Source organism: Paramormyrops kingsleyae, chromosome 4 (assembly GCF_048594095.1).
Source record: "Paramormyrops kingsleyae isolate MSU_618 chromosome 4, PKINGS_0.4, whole genome shotgun sequence".
Lineage (NCBI taxonomy): Eukaryota > Metazoa > Chordata > Actinopteri > Osteoglossiformes > Mormyridae > Paramormyrops > Paramormyrops kingsleyae.
The window spans coordinates 21,649,361-21,671,998 of NC_132800.1; the positions used below are offsets into that span (position 1 = coordinate 21,649,361).

At 42.1% G+C, this 22,638-nt stretch overlaps 2 protein-coding genes across 7 annotated transcripts in view; one reads left to right on the plus strand and one right to left on the minus strand.

Annotated features, from left to right (window-relative positions):
• Positions 1 to 14,663, minus strand: part of larp4b (La ribonucleoprotein 4B) — a 29,181-nt gene extending 14,518 nt beyond the window's left edge. The window contains exons 1-3 of one of the 6 annotated variants that reach the window (XM_023804864.2): positions 14,296 to 14,661; positions 14,169 to 14,209; positions 7,355 to 7,472 (exon numbers count right to left, since the gene is read on the minus strand). In XM_023804864.2, the coding sequence (XP_023660632.1) occupies positions 7,355 to 7,435 (81 nt within the window). In that variant the 5' untranslated portion in view covers positions 7,436 to 7,472; positions 14,169 to 14,209; positions 14,296 to 14,661. Of the gene's footprint in view, positions 1 to 7,354; positions 7,473 to 14,168 lie in introns of all 6 variants that reach the window. The other 5 variants (XM_023804863.2, XM_023804866.2, XM_023804865.2 and 2 more) reach the window with 5 other exon arrangements.
• A 1,741-nt stretch (positions 14,664 to 16,404) lies between these two features.
• On the plus strand, positions 16,405 to 22,290 carry gtpbp4 (GTP binding protein 4). The gene is made up of 17 exons (XM_023804870.2): positions 16,405 to 16,542; positions 16,872 to 17,042; positions 17,216 to 17,319; positions 17,450 to 17,586; positions 18,036 to 18,136; positions 18,375 to 18,467; positions 18,985 to 19,176; positions 19,264 to 19,329; positions 19,440 to 19,529; positions 19,614 to 19,724; positions 19,841 to 19,918; positions 20,082 to 20,133; positions 20,221 to 20,321; positions 20,537 to 20,734; positions 20,855 to 20,920; positions 21,009 to 21,152; positions 21,753 to 22,290. Exons 1-17 carry the CDS (start codon positions 16,495 to 16,497, stop codon positions 21,903 to 21,905), a joined length of 1,905 nt encoding a protein of 634 aa, XP_023660638.2. The 5' UTR covers positions 16,405 to 16,494; the 3' UTR covers positions 21,906 to 22,290.
• Positions 22,291 to 22,638: the final 348 nt, after the last annotated feature.

The following is a 22,638-nucleotide window of genomic DNA, read 5'->3' on the forward strand; positions in this document are numbered from 1 at the left end:
GTTTTTCCCTGTCCTCCTCTGAGGCTGAGGGCAGGAGAGTCCCCAGTACGGCATGGCTACACAGTTTCAAAAGATGCCTTCACACTCACAGCAGGAACTTATCACCAGACACGCAGACTTCAGCATCACCTCACCAGTCCTCCCAACTAGTAATACCTCTCGCACAACACCTTCAGCAAGCCTGTACTTAGTGTGGTGCAATTATGTGAAAATTTTGGCCGTTACCGATAGCCAATATCTTTTCGTATAATATTACCGACACCGATAACCTGCCAACCACTGAGCTCCACAGATCTGGAGTGAAACTGATGTCGGTAACATTTCATGAGATCTCGTGAATGTATGTGGCAACCATATCACATACTGAGGTATCAGCAAGATGATGCCCACTTGGGCGACTATAGTGTGGTTTTTAAGTGGTGCATGAGGCGACAGAATTGCTCGTCCACCACTATGGAAAATGGCTGATCGATTGCAATCATCTCCCTCATTTTAGTAATTATGTGTCTTTAGCTCTGTCATCTCTAGCTTTTAATATTCATGAAGTTGAAATATCGGCCGACTATATCAACCAACAATGACACATCGGACCCACAACTCATTTCTTTTTTTCTACGAACATTAGCTGATCCCGATATGTTAACGGATAAAACACACATCTAATTTCAACTGCAGTCCTGCGCAACATGCAGACATTGCTGTTTTCATTTAGTGTCTTAACACCTTCCTGAGAAGGTGGACGGTTGCTCCCTAAGCATTCAGATGACAGTAGCATTCCTATCAAACTTAAACGCGACATTGGCTCTGGGCATTTCTCATGCATCCCACATGTGTAGGATGTCTTACGGTCAAAAGACATGTTTTTGTGTCCAAACACCACTAACCCAAATCCATCACTAGAACTTTCCATCCCGATGGTTTGACACGCAGTCATATGTAATTTTAGTCTTTACCGTGTCATCATGTGCAGAAAAGTGCATATATCCACAAAAAAAGTCAGCAATACAAATCAAAATACAGCTCCCATCATTTTTACAGAATTAACTTTCCAGGAAAAAAAGTACACTTATGGAAAAAAGATTGAACAAAATTTCCACAATTAGCGGCTCCGCCTAGGAATCCTAATGAAAAAATGTAACTGAAGGATGTTCCCATTTATATTTACTTTACTACTTTATTGTGTTCACCTGAACTTTTGAGTGATCGTCCATTCCTTCGCTGCGGTATGAATCAAGTAACACGGAGGCCAAATTCGATTATTGTATTCATCAACATGAGTACGAGTAGAGAACACAGAAATGCAATGAGACCGTTGAGCTTCATAAACCAAGCAACAGCTAAAGAAAGAAAGAAAAAAACAAACATCTATACACCTGAGAATGTCCAAATCCAATACAAGGGCAATATTTTGTGCAAAATGATCGGAAATACAATAAATGGATGAATGCACCTGGCCAATACACCCACAGGAAGTTTTATGACACCCCAGTCTAAATCCATAGCCATCATTATGGAGTTGCCCCCCCCCCCTTTGCAGCTATAACACTTGCCAATATTCTGGGGAGGCTTTTCACAAGATTATGGAGTGTGTCTGTGGGAATTTTTGCCCATTTACCCAGAAAACCATTTGTGGGGTCAGGCACTGATGTTAAACGTAAAGCCCGTGAATTCCGCTCTAGTTCATCGCGAAGGTGTTTGACGGGGTGGAGGTCAGGGTTCTGTGCGAGCCAGTCAATATCTTCCACACCAAACTCACCCAACCAAGTCTTTACAGACCTTGCTTTGTGCATCAGTCCCCAAATTGTTCCCACAAAGTTAGAAAAATGGAATTGTCCAAAATGTCTTGGTATGCTGAAGCATTAAGACTTCCCTTCACTGGAATTAAGAGGCCTAATTTCACAAACTGACTTATTGCAAAGGAGGCATCATTGACAGTGCCACACTTGGATTCACTGAGCTCTTCAGAATGACCCATTCTTCCCCACATGTTTGTTAACCTGACTGCATGACTAGGCGCTTGATTTTATAGACCTGTGGCAATGGGTCTGAATGAAACATGAATTCAATGATTAAGACGTGTGTCCCAATACTTTTGTCCATATAATATATAATGATTCTGTCAGTGTACTTCACTCCCACACACATGAATAATTCTTCACAGAAGCAAAATTTTCTGCAAAGATCAGAGTTGGAGAAGACTGCACAAGATGGTAACACCTTGGAGTTAACCAAATGTCCAAAATTACAATTATGTTATGTCAGGAGAAAGTGTTACATTACACCATAAACATAAGCACCTGGAATTCTCTAGATACTACTGAAATTTTGACTGGAACTGGGTTCTAGATGAGACCAAAATTGGGCTTTTTTGGCAACAAACCGTCAAGGAGGACTTGGTGTAAAAAGATGGATAATTATTCAAAAAAGAAACTGAATCTCCTCTGTTAAGTACGATGGTGGATGTGTGAAGGTCCCAAGAACCTTGGCACATGGTATCATGGACTCCATAAAGTAAAAGGAGACTTAAAATCAAAATTTGGCTTCCAAATAGCCAAAAACGGGTGTGGTTTAATTATTTAGCAGGACAATAATCCAAACATGTTTCAGTGACAAAAAAAACAAAAAACAAATCTATTGCCATGGTCACCCAAGTTCCCCATTAAATCATATTCATGAATGGATCTGTTTTTCCCCTGGAATAAATTTACTTCGGTTTCATGTTGGATTCCTCGAAATTCTTCTGCGTGATGTTCAGCCAATTGACCACATTTTGGCCACGACTCGGCATGATGTGGACAAAGGCTATCACTATCACGTCTGGTACATGGGAGTGATGTGTCAGAACACACAGGGCATGGAGCCCTCTGCACATGGGGCTATGTGGGCAATGGGGCAGCCGACCATACAGTGCCCTTGTCCACCACTGTAAGCGCCTTCAATAGGCACAGAAGTGCTGAAACTGGACCTAAAGGCCCTGTTTTCAGTTGCATTGCATGAATGGCCAGATGTGTCGAGCATCTTTGGGATGTGTTGCACTGAAAAGTACGATCCATGGTTACATAACCCCTTACACAGCAGGGCTCGATGCATTGTGTTGGGATACATTACTCCTGTGATCATCAAAATGATCTGCTATTTGTGCCACAGCGGCCTTTCTGTTGGTTTGTACCACAAGGCACAGACTCAATTCACGTCTAACATTGATGAGTCTTGGCAGTAGGAATTCACCATGGCTGACTGAGCACCTTACAAGACTCACTGCTTTGGAGATGCTCTGACAATAATAATTTGGCCCTTTTCAAAGTCACTCAGATCTTCATCTTTGCCCCATTTCTTCTGCAGTGAACATGACGACCATGAGTACTGGACGATAGCTTGCATCTATTTAATCCCAGACCATGACACTCGCACTGTTTTTACAAAATATACTCACTTCACGTGAGGGTAGTCATAATGTTTTGGATTATTGTTTTATTTTTGTAAATATGGTTTTCATTTTTATTAGGTGCTGTTAAATTTTAGTTCTTCTATGGGCAATGGAATTTATTTAAAAACATTTTTTTCCCCCGCACTAGTCGACCCAATAAAAGAAATTCTCAGCAGCTGTTGGACGAGTTACTCAGGAAACTTTGCCTGGTTTATCCTTCCCTATCTGCCCGCCACTGTCGTCTGATGAATGTTGGCATTTCATGATGTCTGCCCACAAATGGACCTGTATCATGTACAAAGCATACAGAGGAACTTGCGCGTTTCCCCATCAAACAAGCGTAGGAGCAAATTAGGCCACTCTCCAAGAAACCAGCTCTTCTTCAGAGATACACCTCTTACACTTGGGCTAACGTTACCTGCTGCATGACTGAGCGGAGTCAGCCTACCGTGTACTCTAAAAGTCAATGATCCGCTTTCCATTTTACCCACAGGTATCTGTGATTAAGTGCCAGTGTTCTATTTCAAAACTTGCCATGAAGGAAAGGAGGACTGGTACGGCATTGAATTTTGGTATTGAATTTCGGAAAAATATAGAAATATGTATGCGAGTACACGTAACTAGTAAAACTGTATAGTAAAGGAATATTAGTAAAACGGTTACAATATGTATAGCAACTTGGGCTGCCACTAACTTCTATAGATTAATCTATCGATTATTTTATTGACTGGTCGATTAATCTTATTTTTTCTCCAGAAAATCAATTTGACCATTTAATAAAAATTAATTTTAACAAACTGTATGCCATTTAGATAATGCACGCCATTTTTTCGCCACTATATGAATATTATTTTTTACCCACAATTCGATGAGCAGATTAGAAGTATGCCTTAAAATATTAATGAGATGCGTATTGTGATGCCCATAAGTTAGTAATCTGTATAAATTTGGCGGATCCTCATGCTTAATGAATTCGGTTATTGCAACACACCACATGCAACACAACCAATAAGCATTGAAGTTACGACAAAAGAGGAAATTACTGTGGTTAAACAAAGTAAAAACATGTTGGTGGTGTGACGGTACTTTTGCAGATTAACGTCCGACATTTTTTTTTTTTGCAAATATGGTTTTCATTTTTATCTCAGTTCACGGATTATTTTTTTGTGTCCGTTTTCGTTTCCTTTTTAGTTTACGATAATGACACTGGTCCCAACAAGTCAAAATGTGCGAACGCACACACTGGCAACATAGAATATGACCAGATTTTAGCCTATACGTTTTCATAAACACCAATTCACTGGAGATTCTAATATAGCAAGCAGACAACGTTATGGCTTTATTAACGAGCGTACTTAGCAGCGACAAGGACAAAAGATATTAAAAAGCTCTCCGTACCAATGGTTAATAAACATGGATAGACAACATGGTGGTTTTGCCTATTCTGGTGGTCTAGAATAGCGCCTGCGTTCTCTCTTGCGGTGCTCCTGCATATCGCTAGTACCGCCGTGATATGCCATCACACTTTTCACTGTGTAAAACCACCTTTCTGAACTACCCCCATAATTACTTAGTGATATTAAAGGAAAACATTTGCTATAATAAATCGAAGCGTGGAAGCATTTAAAATATTGAGACGCATTTTTAATGTCGACGTCATCAACTACATCAACTAATCGCAGCAGCCCCAATAGAAACATACCAAAATATAGACAAAGCATATCTAAAAATAGCCAGAACATTCCTCTAGGCTGATCTGGTCAGTCCTTGGGAATCTGGTATATTCTAGTTCATAACATTCTCCTGTGAAGGCCAACACCCTCCCAAAGGACTTGCAGTTGAAGATCCCTCCCCGACAGGAAACAACAGTAGGATTGTATAACCGGTGCTTCCAGATTTGTTATGAGCGGTCACGTTCTGAGGACTTCCCCTCTAGGACAGTTAGTTGTGTTTTGTGTAAATGGGAAGGTCCTCAGCAACACCATGCGGTCACACTGAAGATAATTTAGGATGAGCCTGTCATATGTGCCTATTGTGTGTTATACATCAACAACCCTGCACAAATCGTTTCCATCCACTCTCAATCAGATTCCAATGAACTACTACAATGTGTATAGAGTTCGTTGGTTGCGATCTATGCCGTTTCCAAATCTCCATTGTATAGTTTTTCATTTATTTGACATCGCCTGTCAAAAGTATTGCGTAATAAAACTCAGGGCTAGGCGTCGTAAACGTGTCCATTATTACACCAGTTTTTCTAATGGCCTCTGACATGACACAGAAATCCTTTAAACCACAGTGACTATGTAGTATACTACCTTAAAGCGGACTGGAGCACATCATTGTACTACTCAAATTTTATGCAAGTAACTAGTGGCAAGATATGATGTTGCATTCGGTGCAAACATTAATGCCGTAGTTTTGTTACAATGACATTTACTTTATCTTATCTGACACTTTATCCTGTCTGAAAGCATGACATGACACTTATTCCACATCTATTTCCATCATTTTAGTCACTAATTAATTGTATATTTAATTGTACAGCTTGCACTGTCCACTGTGTATTTTATTCATTCATTCTTTATTTCTGCTTACCTATTTTGCTTAATTTATGCTCTTTGTTCTTATATGTTGTCTGTAGTTGTACCGGGCCAATAAAGTGAAATCTGATTCTGATTTTGATTAATAATCATATTAAATATCCCTGATTGAAGACAATGACGTCCTCGTGTTAAGCCTTAATAAAGTTACACCATTACCTACATTTGTTTTCCGTCATTTTTTGGCAGGATCAGGTACTCTTACATTACAGCCCAGATTCTGGCCTGCATTTCCAGGACAACTATGAACTTCCATTCATAATGCTCGTGTGATTGGTCAGCTCTCTGAAAAACTGCCGGTAGAGCAGCTTCATGAAAGCAGGCGTCCCTCACAATCTGCGCTGAAACTCAAGTCACAGTGCCTCACCTCCAGAAAGAGACACCCATCCACACGCAAGACCTTCATGCAGAAAACAGCTGTGGAATGCGGTCATGGCAGGACTCGTCCACTCATGTGGACTGTCCAGGGCTCCAATAATAAACGTCTTACCGGAAGGAAAAGCTGATCAAATTTTTTGTATCTAAGCTTTTGTCTTCTCCCCCCACCCACCCATATTAGTTCCTCACAGCAAAGACTTTCCACAGAGGGCTTCTGATTCTTGATGCCAGAGTCATGCACTCACATGGGCAGCGATGTCACAAGACTGTGCCCAGATTGGCACAAGGACCTGCTTGTAACAAAGTTACTGTCCATTCCTTCTTAAAGTTGCCTTCTTAAAATTCTTAAAATATTTATGAGGCCTGAATTATACTTCAACCTGAATGAAAAACATTTCAGAAGAAAAAACTGAAAAGCACATTTAAAAAAAAAAAAAAAAAAATCACAAAATGCATCAATCATATTTTGTACAAAGAATTTGCTCCAATGCACTTTCATCACTGGATATCTGAAAATTATTAACACTGATGACCAAGGGATTGGCTTTAGAAATCTAAGGCTTCACAAAACAAAAGGAAAAATATCTACTAGACACTGCAAAGCTACAAATGCATCCATCATTTAAAAGAAACAGGTGAATATACTCTGTGCCGATTTGCGCAATTTTCATACATTCTAGGTACCTATAATTGTTCCAGAGAAGACCTGGAGCAAGACTGCTTCCAACTGCAGTAAATCACCTTCTGAAGGAGGAAATAAGCTCTTGACTGACTGCTGTTCTACACAATCTTAGAGCAGCCAAAACTACTTGCAAAATAGGATCATGTCCCCAAGGGGGCCCTGTTGAAACACTAGATAAGGGGGCCTAGAACGCTTCCAAGCCCTGTCTTCTGACTGATTACAAGAAGCATCTAGCACCCAAAGAGGACAGAAGAGCCAACTCACCAAATGAGCGTTTTCTTTAGCTTCCTGGACTCGCTGCACCTGTGGTTCAGCTACAACTTTGGCGTCCTGGTCAGAAGTCATGGGCCGTCTGCTTCCTGGCTCCTTGGAGAGAAGCAAGCTGTGAAAAAGAGAGGACCACAACGTGAGAAACAAATACAGAGGAGCTCATCCATCTACACGAATTCTACTCATGACTAACCAGTTTAGGCAATATAGTAATCAGCGTTATGCTTATTTTTTATATATACAGTGGTACCTCAGTTCTCAAACTCATTAGAACTCGAATTCTTAAAAGTTAGAAATAATTACCTAGAGCTCAATCTGAATCTCAGAATTCAAACCGTAAATGCCGACCTAAGAACTTGTATGCACGGGGAAATGAGTCACGTGGCACGTCTCTCAGCAGAAACAGTAATATATAATAAAATAATTTTTAAATAAAGATTTCTTATTATTTTAATATTAATAATAAACCATTATACATTTAATTATCATAATATTGCCATACCGAGCGGGGACGGAGCGGAGACAAAGGTGCAGGCGTCAGGGTATTGGGGAATACGGGTTTAATTACAGGTAAGGCATGCAAAACGCAGATGGACAATACAATGACCGTACTGGGGAAACAAACTGAAACGCGAACGAAATACAGAGGACTAATGACAACAACCAGAAACAGCTGATCACATGGGGATTCCACGTGGCACACAGAAGGAGAGGACGATCGGGGCAGGACACATTGTTTTTTTTAACTTTACACATTGTTTGGATACATTTATTTTCTTACTTTACAAATTACTGTTTTGATAAACGTGCTTAGATGTGTTTAGTACAGTATATGCTCTTCTTGTTTTATCCGGTTCATTTTGTGTTTAAATGCAAAAAAAAATTTAGGTGTCATTTTTTGGGGCCGGGAACCAATTAATTGGTTTTCCATTATTTCTTATGGGGAAAATTCGATCACACCTCAAACTTTTTAGGATTCGATCCAGAGTTCTGAACGGATTAAATTCGAGTTCTGAGGTACCACTGTATATAAAAAAATAAAATCTACCTTAATTTCTTGGAAAAGCACAGGCTTGTCACAAAGAGCCAAATCCGGATCCTTTTTTGTGGTAGTAAGTGGCTACTGTGTTTTTGTTAAATATTTATTTTAATCAATTTGTGATTCATTCACCTACTGAGGACCTATTCTGAATCGGAGGGTCAATATACTTGAAAAACACCGCAGCCTCCCAAGTTACAAAGCAAGTAAGCATTCTCACTGGGTCCGCAATCCATATAGGATGTCGTAGTATTACATTACATAACGAAATAAACCAGCTGAAATGAATGCCACTTGGCACCGCAGTTCATATGTTCATATTAATTCAAATTCATATGGGAGGGTGTGAACAAATTAATTTCTGAGTAGTATTATAGTGTGTACATGAAGAAAACAGTCGACAACAATTTGCCACACAGATATATTTTCCCCAACACCACACTACTGAAAAGAGCCCCCCCCCCCTTCACATGGCCCGTTTGTGAAGTGATAATCCCCACACAATTGAAAGCCTGTCTCTGACATGAGGCTTTGTGTTTAGACACAAAGCAGAAAAAAGAACAGCATGGCTATGCGGATTATGACACTGAATCTGCGACTTCATTCCCAGACATATTTATTTAAAAAATTTCTGGTACTCTTTGGCAAGATATTTACATAACACAAATGGTTTATAGAAGTTTTCTGTGAAGTTCTCCGCAGCCAACATGCAATAAGAAATTGCTGTTGTACCTTTTATGGAAGAAATTCAGTGTTTGAGCCAAGAGTGTAAATCAGTGTCAAGCAATCAAACCCCATAAAGGCCGCCCAGGATGCAGATTTGCACTTTAAACTTTTAATCGCAGCCATTTTGATAAACAATATGACCTGCATTTTGTGTGCAAAAGTAAATCCATACATGAACAGATGCCCATTTCTCTGAAATGGAGCTAACTAATTTAAACCTGCAAAAGGCAGATTATGTCATGGACCTTGTAGGGCATGACGCTGCAGTTTATGATCTTCTTTACACAGAACTGTAATAAACCAATCAGGAACTTTTACTGTATTCTACCCCATTTATTTCATTTAAATCAAAACTGGGCAGGCCTTCCTTCCTTTGGTTCTTGAATAGTGCCTCCAAGAGTTTTAATGCGCTCACCACAATTAGGTTGTAGAAGCGCAACAGAAACAGGGGCACTTATAGACCTCAGTTCTCAGTTTTTTGCAGGTGTGCATGTACCAAAAGAATAACAACAGGACGATATTTATCAAGCTTCTGCCCCAATGTAATTTTATTCCTTCCAGAAGAGAATTTAACATCATTTTTTTTTTAAATCAAGGAAATTATACAGCCAGTTCTAATACTCATTTTAATGTATATTAATTCAGTTTAAAAACAGCTTCATACTCCGGGAATGTGTGACATGTTTACCTGGGCAAATGAACAAACTAGGGCTGTCACTCTCGATTATATCAATAATCGAGTAATCTACCAATTACTAATCTAATGTAATATAATATAAAATACACACTGCTTTCGGCGCAAAGCAGGATCACTCATACGGTCAATTTAAAGCATTTAAATTTCACGTTCCTGAAGAGTGAAAGATATTCAAAAAGCCACACCCACATGGCAAGAATGTTCAAACTCCACACACACAAAAACAGCTGCATGCAACAGCCCTAACAGACTTGCATGATGTGCAATGTTAATTATAAAGTTTACTGCTTTTGCATGAGCTCTACCAGCACGCTCTGAAAATCATTCTTGTCCTGCTGTTTGACTCACTCATTGACCATGTGGTGCGTTGAGCGCCACTCAAAACACACCACGTTCCCCAAAAATAATAAGTTGAATATGTTTTGTATTATGTAAGATGATGCAGTTAAATGGCAGGCCGAGCTTTTGTTTTAGCAGCAATTATTAATATTTTGACATAGAGGAATTGTAGAAAGTAAATTAAGCAAAATAATTTAAGCGCACATGACAACAACAGACTGGCTACTCCAAGAAGCTAAATGGCACACATAAGTATGGCTAACCTCGCATTATTGGTTGAGTGTCAAACCCAAAGGTCTTCGTTAAGACACATTTGCATTGCAGTTATTCTGCGTGTGAATCGCAATTCTTTTGCTTAGAATTGAGATCGCAATTATCTAAACTTTTTTTTCTTAAATTTAAAAAAAAAAATTTCACTCATTAAACGGCAAAGGGAAACAACAAAACATGACTGCGCCAAACATAAGATTGACCCAGGACTGGCATATCAACTTCTGACAACAGAAAGGAAACGCTCAACTGGCCATTCAATTAGGGCAGTGGTGGCCAATCATATCCACAAAGGGCCGGTGTGTGTGCGGGTTTTCGCTGCAACTCCCTAATTAGATTACTAATTAGAGGACTGATTGGCTGAAGAGTCCTCACAACTGGGTTTGAACAGCTGACCTAGAGGTTGTCCCAAAAACCTGCACACACACCGGCCCTTTGCGGATATGATTAGCCACCGCTGAATTAGAGTAACCAAAACAGTGCTCATGCAAACGCAGCAGAGGTAAACTTTAAACTGATTTTTAAACATATACTAGATAATCTTGAAAAGGAAAAATAATTAAAATTGTGAAACTTAATTTTCTTTCCTTTAACAGAGGAACCTAAACACCCCCTACTTTAAATGTTCGTTTACAGAACTGAAAGAAAGAAAGAGCCTTATCTTAATCTAGCTCACAGGCGAACGAAGAATTGCATGTGCACAACGCACAATCTTGTTATTAATATCGCACAACGACCAGCACTACAATATACAAGAGCCATTTTTCGAATTTAATACAAAATATCCCGCCACGCATTGTGAGGTTATTCAGTGCCGGCACCGGTTTTTACGCCAGTGGAAAACCACCTTGAAGTACCGTACTTTTGGTACCTTTTTGATGAACCAAAAGTAAGGTACCTGGTGTGGTGGAAAAGCATCCTGTAAAGAGAATGCAGAATTATGGGATTCTTGAGACTCTCTGGTGAAAAGTAGTTTTGATTTAATCCAACTGATATAATACAATGCAGAAGAACCATCGTAATATAGAAATGAAAGAGGTATGAATCAAGATTAATCATAAAAAACAATTGTGCAGCCCTAGTTTATGCCACTTCAAAATTGTCCCAGTATTTCCAATTCCTTGCAAAATTTGTGCAGCAAACACTTAAGCAAAGTAAGCGCTAAAGAAATGGGGTTTTGAAACCCAGGGGATGACTTTAGTGGGTACTGTCAGTCACTAGTCAGTTTTAAGAACTTCAATGCGTCCTCTAGATTCAGGAGTCTGGGTGCAAGCGTGTTAAGAGCATGTTGCTTCATACTTTCCAAAACAAACTGTCTAAATTCATCAACTAGCAATAGGAGAAAGGCGGCTCAGACAGCCCATGGTAGAGGAATATCATGGACCATCAATCTCCAACATGTTCTTATCGATGATTTTATTGGCTCAATCCAGAAAATGAGTACTCCAATCCTTGGTCACAAAGCTTTTTTTCCCTCCTGTCTCTGGGCACGGGTGCATTTGTTTAACAAGACACCAAAATTGTAGTATGGAAAAAAGTTAAATGGGCTGGTACATTACGTGAAAGGCAGTGACAGCGATATTTTCCTGGAAAGGGCCTAGTTTGAGTTTCTCTAACCAAGATCATTACAACATGCACACAATATGAATAAAATGTTAAAGCACTGCCAAGCATTCATGAAATTAAAATTAATTGGCTCTTTGTTGACATTTAACATGCTACAAACAAATCTTGAAATGCTACAGAAAATGACGAGAAGTACTAAGAAAGCACAATTCAGGGTACATGACTGAAGGCCAGGGAAACTCAGATCAATACAGCACAAGGTTAATTCTTGGCGATATTATTTATTGGCAAGGTGCAGTAGAGATCCCCACATGAAACAAGGTATAGATCACAAACAAACAGCAGGTTATGTTTAGCTTTGCGGATTTATGGCTAAAGGGGGCAAGAAAGATGAAGCCATGTAGACACCTCAAATCCGATTATACATGCCAAGCAGTCATCTATCCAACTTCCATACCCACTTGTCCTATGCATGGTATGGACCCTAGCAGTCAGTTGGTTAAAAAATATATTACACATAGAGACACAAATACAAGTTTCTTAAACACCAGGAAAAGTTCCAGCCTCATTACAAACATCAGACAGTGTCATGATGTTGTCTACAAAGGATAAATGAAACAAAAACATAACTTCAAAAAGTTAATAAAAAGTCAACAAATAGGATATAAAGTTGCAGACAAAAACTGTGATACTTCCAACAGTTCACCATGCCTTTAAGTATAGTGTTGGCACATACAATGTGGTGCATCAAAGGGACCAAAAACACTGCCACAACCGCAGTTTCCTGCCGTAACTGTGAAAAATATATAGTAATTGACACTGACAGCTAAATGTCTAACTTTCCCTGATTTAACTACATACATGAACAGAGAATCACACAAATACACCAGTCTATTAGCATCCTGCATGATGATATTGCCTGAACTGCAAGTATAGTCTGCTTTGGTATAGAGGAAAGGATGAAGATTAAGCACATTCAAATGTCAAAAGGCAAGAGGTCAGGTACCCTAGAGAAAAGAAAATCTTCAATTACTTAGAACACAAACACTACGTTAAAGAACATCATGGAACAGAGCTGCAGTCAGCTGTTAATAAACTGTAAATAGTCTGGCCAGGCCTCTTGCGAACCAGATAAGCATATGGATTAAAAGTATGTGCTAAGTCAACTGGCCTTAACCTGATTATCCAGGCATCTGAGTAATCTGTGTTATGCTAAAGGAAATGTAAAAATCGAAGCTGTCTCAAGAGTGACGGTGACACTTTCGAGATGATGCCGAGGAGTTTTATGAATTACAAATGCTATTGACGTGCAATATCAATAAAAAAAGTGCTGCTGATCATTACGAACCATTCAAAAACTATTTTAGAGCAAGATAAATAAAGTTTTAAGAAGCCAGAGACGCAGTGCAGGTCTGTGGGTAGCTGAAACTTCCTAAGATAATTAATTATAAACTGTAATCAATGAAAGCATGACCCTGCGCATCGAGACTATTTGACACGAAGTGACGAGGTATTAATCTAGGATGCAGCACACATCAGCTCACACTGCACCTGCGATGCTCCTCCGGTCCTGGCTATCTGGAATATAGACGCCTACAGCACCCTTCGGAAGATGGCAACCTCTGTGTTTCTCAGTCCCCAAGCCATATGGTTGTCACTCGCGACTATAACTACATCTTATTCTCGTATCACCAGTATTAAATTATAGGCTAAGTAAATCTACATTGATCTTAGCAACAAAACACCAATATTTAATTACTGAGGGAGTAAATCCGTCGTAGTATCTTAGCATTAACGCCAATATTTAACCACATATTGTATAAATTCATCAATAATAGCCTAGCCTCACAATCCTGTTATTTAACTACTTACTGAGCAAATACATCTCGATATATATTCGGCCAGCCTCATAACAACAGTATTTAACTACACACTGAGCAAATACATCTCGAGGTCTTAGCCTAGCCTCACAACGCAAGTATTTAACTACAAACGAAGTGAAAACGTTTCGTTATCTTAGCCAACCCTTACAATTCGAGAATTTAACTACGGATTAAGTAAATAAGTCACCATATCTAAGGCTAGATTCATGGCACCAGAATTTAACCACATACTCAGAAAATACCCCCTTAGCTTAGCTTAGCTAACATGCTACACGGCGCTTTACTCACCTGCACAGCGCTGCAGTGACCGGGCCTTTACGGTTCCCGGGCTGAAAATACACCAGCTAAAAAAAAAACCCTACTTTATTCGTGTTAAATAAACACCTCGAAATGGATCACTAACTTCTGCTCTTACCTAAAAGCAAAACAGATTTTAAGACGGCGACCGGCCAACGGACACGAAGTTTGGGTTTGTTCCCTCAGCGCGGTTAAAACCAAAATACGACTGTGTCGTCGTCGCCGCCGTCGTCGTCGCCGTCGCTGTTATTGTTGCTCTTCTTCTTTGAGTCAGAGAACGAAAACAAACACAACGACCGGCCACCCGTCTCCTCGTCGCGCGTACGTACCACCAGCCTCGGCGAAACGACTAGCAAGACCAACGAAAAGGGGGCGAATCGTAGCACTGCTCTCCCACCCGGAGCGCGGCCACCATCGCACACTTTGTTCAGTCACAGCAGAGTCTCGCGCAGCTCCCGCCTCCCTGCCCGTACAGCGGACCTCCCGGTTGGCTCAGACTGCAGGACTGCGCCCTCACTCGTGACCGCAGCGCGACTGATGATTGGTTGCAGCCGCCAAACCTCGTTCTAGGGTCCGAAACTTTATTTATTGTTATATAGCCAATAGATTCATCGCTACTCTCAGTCGGTGGGTCGATTTTCATAGTCATTGGGAGTTAGAATAAAATATGCAATTTTAATTTTTGTTCCATTTTTACTATCATTAGTGACAAGGTTGCACTAAACTAGAAACATCGATAGTACGTCCGTTCTGTCAATTTTCTTAATTACAGCTAATTCTAATAAGGGACTTTTGTGAGTAACACATCATGTTCGGCGACACTGCCTTATTTTTAACCGTAGGATAGTGTTAGTATGGTACTTGATGGAATTGCGCTGTTCCACCGACTGTACGCGACATTATCTGTTCTATTACGTTGTAATTTTGGCGGAAACCTGTCACTTTTCCAGGCATAGGTTGAAGTCTCCAGTAGAATGATCCATGCAATTAAAAAATAGGAACATGTGTTAAAGCCACCATTTTTCAGCCTACTTCAAAGCATTAGTTGGGTTTTACCAAACGTCTACAATACACATCTACAGGTATTGTGAAAGGTTGCTTATAAAGGAACAAACTTTTAAACAGAAAAAGTAGAAAGCAATAATCATGAACGCTCCATCATAGGCAAGCTTTAAATAAATAAGTAAGGGTATTATATGAGTCTTTCAACCAACGGCGTTGGGGACAGTTTGATAGTGGGGGAGCACAAATTAATGATTTATATGCAAAGGCATGTTTATTGGGGGCGGGGGAAATGAAGCCAATTTAAAAATTGCCGATTTTGAGGTGGGGGGCGCGTCCTGTCCCTTGAGTTCCTGCGCCCTGGCTCTCAAAATGGGAAGTACCCCATACTCAAGACAAAAGGATACAAAGGAGACCTACCATTAATGTCTTGAAAGCTCTTATGTGGGTCAGGTCAACAATAAAGGGACATTATTAAGAAACAGGTATTAAAGTTTAGCATTGGTCATGAAGATGGGAGTAGAGTCATAATGCCGCTAATCTGTCAATATTCTATGATCTAGTACCAGTACAGTAATTTATCACTTTATCTTATATCGTATACTGTATTGTAATTTCACACATAGTCGTTATGTCCGATAAGTCGGGGGTATTTCAAAATACAATGCTGCGGCATATAATAACGAGATTTAGACTCTGGGTGCTTATGTACAATGTCTTTTCAATGAATTATATAAAAATAGTAAATAGTCAATCAGTTCACATAAACTATCTGGTAGAGCGACACTTCTAGAATTAGAAAGCGCCCAAAATCTAATTACCTTAGGAAGAAATTTAGGCATGTCCCTAGAAGCAGTGGGAGGTAGACAGAAAGTTAATGCATGGCAGGATATTTTAGGGGACGATAAGAATTAAAAGACAGCCAGGCTGTCTGCTTCCTCCTACGGAACTGGGTTATAAGCAGCCACACCAAGTCATTATCAGGAAGCATAGTAAATTGTTTCCGCAAACCGTGTGTACAAAAATGAGAAGTTTTAAAATACAGAATTTTGACATTCACGAAAAAATGTCCACGCTTTTGAAAAACACAAATCTCTTACAGTTTTTATGCGTTTGATATTGGATTAGCTTTTGCCTTTGCCCCTCGCGTATGAATGTACCACCCCGGCATTGACCTGGAGGGGGCAGTATATAAAAATTACCGACCGTGCTGATTTCTCAGGATGCCTTCTTGGCCGCATCGACTCATGCTGACGTCACCGCTCACCGATCCTTTCCCGTGCCGCCGTGGAGCTGATCAGTGTGCTCAGCAAAGATGGCACTCTACAATTTCAAGAAAATTATGGTGGTTCCCACCGCAAAGGTATCTATACAGTCCTATTGTTGCGTTTTTTGTGTTTGTCATGGAAAGGGTAACTCAATTTGTGAAAAAATGTTTTTATCTAATGGAGAAAATCTTTGTGGACGTTTCTCTCTCCGCTGCCTCAACACGTGTTTATGATCGGCCAGATTTTAAAAGGGTGTCTAGCTTAACAGCTGACATTATGCTGTTGTACTTCTTTCATGACAGATTGCGGAGGGTAATTACATGACATGACAACAGACGCTTGCGTACATAGGAAGAATTATGATTTTGTATTATATAGCGTTTTGTCGTATTTAGGATAAATACGCACGTTTTCCCCCATCCAGGACTTCATAGACCTCACATTATCCAAAACCCAGAGGAAAACGCCAACAGTCGTCCACAAGCACTATCAGATCCACCGCATCAGGCATTTTTACATGAGAAAAGTCAAATTTACTCAGCAGAATTACCACGATCGACTCTCTCAGATCTTGACGGACTTCCCAAAGCTTGATGTAAGTGTACAAAAAAATGTAATTGTGTATGAAAGAGCAGTTGGAAGATTGTATGTGTAAGCAGTTGGATTTTGAAAAGTTCAGATTAAATATTACAAAATTAAATTGGTGTCTGTAATAGTACTTTTTAAAATAGCTTTTGTCATGATGATTTTCTGTGTTTCTGCCCTCAGGACGTCCACCCATTTTATGCAGACCTGATGAACGTTTTGTATGACAAGGACCACTACAAGTTGGCCCTGGGACAGATAAATATAGCCAAGAACCTGATTGACAAGTAAGGAGTATGTTTATTTATTTGCCCAGTCCTGTAATTTCTCCCTGTGTCTTTAGCTTGGTTATTTTCGTGGTTCGTTTTTCTTAAACCCAAGCTTGTCTTCGGGCGTGACCAAACATCTTGTCCGTAGTGTCGCCAAGGACTATGTTCGCCTCATGAAGTACGGAGACTCCCTGTACCGCTGCAAGCAGCTGAAGCGGGCCGCCTTGGGTCGCATGTGCACCATCATGAAGAGGCAGAAGCAGAGTTTGGAGTACCTGGAGCAAGGTGGGGGTTTGAGTGCGATCACATGGCGTGGGGGCTGCCCTGATTTACACAGCACATCATGTGGCCAGTGGTCCAGGTTGGAGGAGCAGCTCAGGGTTGCAGTCTAACGATCCCATTTTCATACTATTTACGTTTAAACATTTGTCATGAATTGCTGCCAGTTATTTGAATGATTTTTCCATCGTCAGCATGATGGAGGGATTACCTTTATTATATTCTTTCCTGTCTGTCGTTTATTGACTTCACGTGTTGCTGTGTTTGGAATTAAACAAGTGATGCGCTTGAATTGACGTGAAACTTTGCTATTTGCGCACGTACGGAAGCGCGAGTGCTTTGGAATTCCTGCGCGGTTCCCTCAGTCAAGCTTTAAAACCGAGTCCCGTCAGGGCACCGCCCCCTTGGTGGTAACAGCTTTGCCCCGCTCTCCCTCTGCCCCCCCCTCCCCACAGTACGGCAGCATCTCTCCCGCCTGCCCACCATCGACCCCAACACCAGGACCCTGCTTCTGTGCGGGTACCCCAACGTGGGCAAGTCGAGCTTCATCAATAAGGTGGGCACGATTCCTCTAGCTTCTTTCTCTCTGGTTGATGCCCATCCATCACTGTTATACAGTGAAGCTTCCTGTCTGTTTGTGGGGGGGGGGCTGTGTCAAGCCTGAGAGACTGTGAGGGAAATGCTGAGTGGGCCCTGCCCACATTGGGCTGTAGATGCCCCCAGTAACGCTGCAAAGATCCGGCCTCATAAGCCGGTTGGTGTTTCTGTGCTGATGGTCGGTTTTTCTTGAGCAGGTCACCAGAGCTGACGTGGAAGTGCAGCCGTATGCTTTCACCACCAAGTCCCTGTTTGTTGGCCACATGGACTACAAGTACCTACGCTGGCAGGTTTGTGTTGCAGAGTAGCGTAGAAATTTCAGAGTATGAAACTAGACTTCCTCAAAAGTAGAATTATTGAATGGCTGAGATCTTCGGGTGAATCTCATTACCAAGAACGCAAGGACCATACTTGGGGTCTTGGCAAGACTGGTCTTGCTAACATGCCTTCTAAGTGCAATCTTGGGCCACAATGAATCATGGGATTGGTCTCGTTTGCTGAGGATGCAACCAATGTGTCCTTGATATTTGGGGCGTTGCAAGACCAACATCCGGGGATTTTTACCGTCCTCTGTACTTGTGTTCTTAGTATTGGAACTGGTCTTCGGCAATGGAAGATGATGTAAGATGGGTACATGAGTACAGTCAAGTATGCATGTTGAGATTCACCCTTCAGTTTGACAAGCAATGAATTCCCTGCTACTGTGTATATCTATACTGTTTTTTTTTTTTTTAATTGCACAAGACATTGAGGTTTTTTGGTTCTGGGAACGTGTTAGGAGGCTCTGCATTGGTTCTGTGATTGCAGGTGGTGGACACTCCTGGGATCCTGGATCACCCATTGGAGGAGAGGAACACCATCGAGATGCAGGCCATCACGGCGCTGGCCCACCTGCGCTCGGCCGTGCTCTACGTGATGGACGTGTCGGAGCAGTGCGGCCACAACCTGGAGCAGCAGCTCAAGCTGTTCGAGAACATTCGCCCGCTGTTCGCCAACAAGGTGGCCTGCCGCGTGTTGTTGGCGTCGTCCTTCTGAGGGCTAATTCAAGGTCTTTTTTTAATCGCATTTATTTTGTGTGGCTTGCAGCCTTTGACTATCGTGGCCAATAAGTGTGACGTGAAGAAGATCACTGAGCTCTCAGAGGAGAATCAGGTCTGTATTTTGATCGTCGTCTTCAACAACAGTCCTAGTTTCCTTGCTACCTGCATTTTGATGGCTCTTATCACGATGTCACTGACTGTCGTCGTCCTCTTTCTTTGCAGAAAATCTTTTCTGACCTTGTTGCGGACGGCATTCCCGTCATTGAGACTAGCACGCTCACAGAGGAAGGCGTCATGCAAGTCAAAACTGAGGTCAGGCCCTGTTTTCGTCCAGGTCTTGTCAGTTGGCGCTAATTAGACAGACCTCCATCCAAACCACCCCTTCTTAACCTTCAGGCGTGCGACAGACTGCTGGCCCATCGCGTCGATACGAAGATGAAGGGGAAGAAGGTGCATGACGTCCTCAACAGGCTCCATTTGGCCATGCCGGCCAAGAGGGACGAAAAGGTGAGTCCTGCGACACCTTCAACTGTGGACAGTTAATGCGACAGATACTTGTTGTCTGGGTTGTGCGTGAAGCAGCTTTTCTGCGACGAGCTAAAACATCTCCCGTCACCTTACAGGATCGGCCTCCATTCATTCCCGAGGGAGCCCTGACCCGCCGGAAGGCCATGGAAGTGGACGCTCCGAAACGCAAGCTGGTAAGATGAACGACAACGAAGAATTTAGAAAGGAGAGATTCTCCAGAAATGTGATCTGCCGTCTCAGCCTTGCAGTGCTATAGTATGTAGTTTAAGTCTTCGGTGAGCGAATCATTAAGCTTTTAGGACACCATGTGACATGTAGCCAATTGCTTTGTCTCAGGAGAGGGACCTGGAGGTTGAACTAGGTGATGACTATGTCTTGGACCTTCAAAGTGAGTATCGCTTCTATTAAATGCCTAAAAAGCTATTCAGTCCTTGTTTTTATAACTGTAATGATGGCCGACTCATCTCTGTTTCAGAATACTGGGATCTGATGAATAAGGATGAGAAAAGCGACAAGATCCCGGAGGTATGGGAGGGACACAACATAGCCGATTACATCGATCCGGAAATAATGAAGGTGAGTCCAGTGCAGTGGGAATGCCGCTTTCCCCCGTATGTGACCTTGGATGACTGTTGTACAATGACTCAGGCATGGTGTCACTTAGAGCGTGAGCCAGACCACAAGATGCATGGTTGGACAGCACAACATCCCCCCTCCCCCGAACAAGGCAGCATCTCCATTCCCTTCTAACCCTGTCACCCTCCCTCCCCCCCCCCCCCGTCCCCAAACAGCACCTGGTGGAGCTGGAGAAGGAAGAGGAGCTGAAGGTACAGGCAGGGGAGTATAACAGCGATGAGGAGAGCGAGGACGACGAGATGAAGGAGATCCGGCAGCTGGCCAAGCAGATCAAGGAGAAGAAGAAGCTGAAGTTCATGCAGTCCATAGAGAAGGATGTGCATGGACCCAGGATGCCCAGGACTGCTAAGAAGGTCAGCCCCCACCCACCCCAACCCAACCCAACCCAACCCAACCCAAGGAGTCCTTTCTATTATGATTGATTTGATTACCCCCCATCCCACACACACAATTAATACATTTTGATATTCCAGGTTGAAAGGAAAACTCTTGAAAAGGAAATGTCTGACCTGGGCCTGGAGATGGAAGCCAAAGACGATGTAAGTTCCTCACAATCGGGCGTGATGTTTGCCGCGTCGACGCGAGCAGGGATCTAACGCCGCCGCGTCTTCTCCCGGCGCCTTTCAGAGCCATTACGTCGCCCAGGCTCGCCGGTCCAGGAGCACCACCAGGAAGCGTAAACGTGAGCCGTCTGCTCCACCCTTGTCCCGCACGCGCAGCCAGAGTGCCTCCCGGCCCCCCCGGGATGCGTCAGGTGTCCGTGACGCAAAGGTAAGCTCCAGGGCTCTGCCCGGGCGCTCCGGTTGGTGAAGGGCTCACGATGGATGCACCAAAATACCCGTGTAGTGTTGGTTTTAGTGATCATTAATCGGATGGGTTTTTAATGAACTATCTTCTTGCAGAGCCAGTTTACTTATTCGTGGTTTACTTCCTGATTTACAAGTCAGCATTTCTGTGATTGGCTTGTGGCCAGCCTGAATGGCAGATTACAGTAAATAATTTTACCAAATCTAAAAATAGTATTAAAGTACATCAAATGCAGTAAACACAAGCTATATGACATACAGGTCTTATGTAGTGCAAGCTAAAAACCTTGGCTTCCTTAAAATCTTATCTAGCTCTGATTTAAACAACTCCGAGCTATTAGTTGCGTTCTCCCTAAACGACCTTGATGGGCTGAATGGCCTCCGCTCGTTTGTAAATGACTTATGTTCTTACGTTTAATTCATTTTTGGTAATTGATATGGGTGAAAGCATTACAATGAAAAATTGTAACTGTCAAACTAGCGGGCAATTGAACTTGCTGCATTTACTGTAGTTAAATTTCTCTGCCGTAGACACATTTTTAGAGGCAATTTTGTGTCTTATTAGATGTTGAAGAAGGTGAAGATGATGATGAAAAACTCCCAGAAAGACATGAACCGCATGGGGAAGAAGGGAGAGGCAGACCGTCACGTGTTCGACCTGAAGCCCAAACACCTTCTGGCTGGAAAGAGGAAGTCTGGGTCCACCGACCGCCGCTAACCCCCGGGGCGCTGATAGCCACTGTCGACGGCCAAGGGCAGAGCTTAGCTGAACGAAGGCTGCCCCACTCTGGCAAACCTATACCTCATTTGCCTGTCCTTTGCATACAATTTAACTGTTCTTTAGTGGATGTTTTGTGGAAATGGGATCTCTGTTGGAAAAGTGTTTTTGTAAATACAGACATATTTACCGTTATCAGTGATAGCACAGGATGTGAGGACGTTGCTGCAGTTCTGCTTTAGCTGCCCTGGAGCTAATGTTAGCCCTACACCAGATTCAGTCTTGTTTCTTTGTCACTGGTTGCTTTGACTCTTCTCCCTTTGAACGGTGGGCCATCAGACTGTCTGGTCTCCCTGTATTAAAATCAGAACCTATACTGCCTTAATAGTCTTGCAAGTAACTGACAGTATGACTCATGGTACCGTGTGAATGGGGTTGAAACGTGGAAAGAGCACCCAGACGTGTAAGGGAAGGATGTTAGATTGGTGTTTCTCAGACTGATTCTCAGGGACCCCCAGCTAGCCCCCGTTTCCAGGAGCAGGGGTGGGACACAAATGTAGACCATCAGGCGGTCCCTGACGACCAGGTTGAGAAACACGGTTCTAGAGTCACCTGGAATCAGTTTCATGGGTCTGAAAGACACATGATCAGGTGCGTCATGAACCTGGGCAATTGGGGCTGAAACCCCAAGTGGTTTAACAATCTTTGTGATACATTACAACATTAAGACAGA

What these genes read in the sequence shown, in the direction of transcription:
- gtpbp4 (XM_023804870.2), top strand. Translation starts at nt 16,495, where the DNA reads ATGGCACTCTACAATTTCAAGAAAATTATGGTGGTTCCCACCGCAAAG. An exon ending in CGGCCAAGAGGGACGAAAAG is followed by an intron (nt 19,725 to 19,840) that starts GTGAGTCCTGCG and finishes GTCACCTTACAG; the next exon opens with GATCGGCCTCCATTCATTCC. An exon ending in CTATGTCTTGGACCTTCAAA is followed by an intron (nt 20,134 to 20,220) that starts GTGAGTATCGCT and finishes TCTCTGTTTCAG; the next exon opens with AATACTGGGATCTGATGAAT.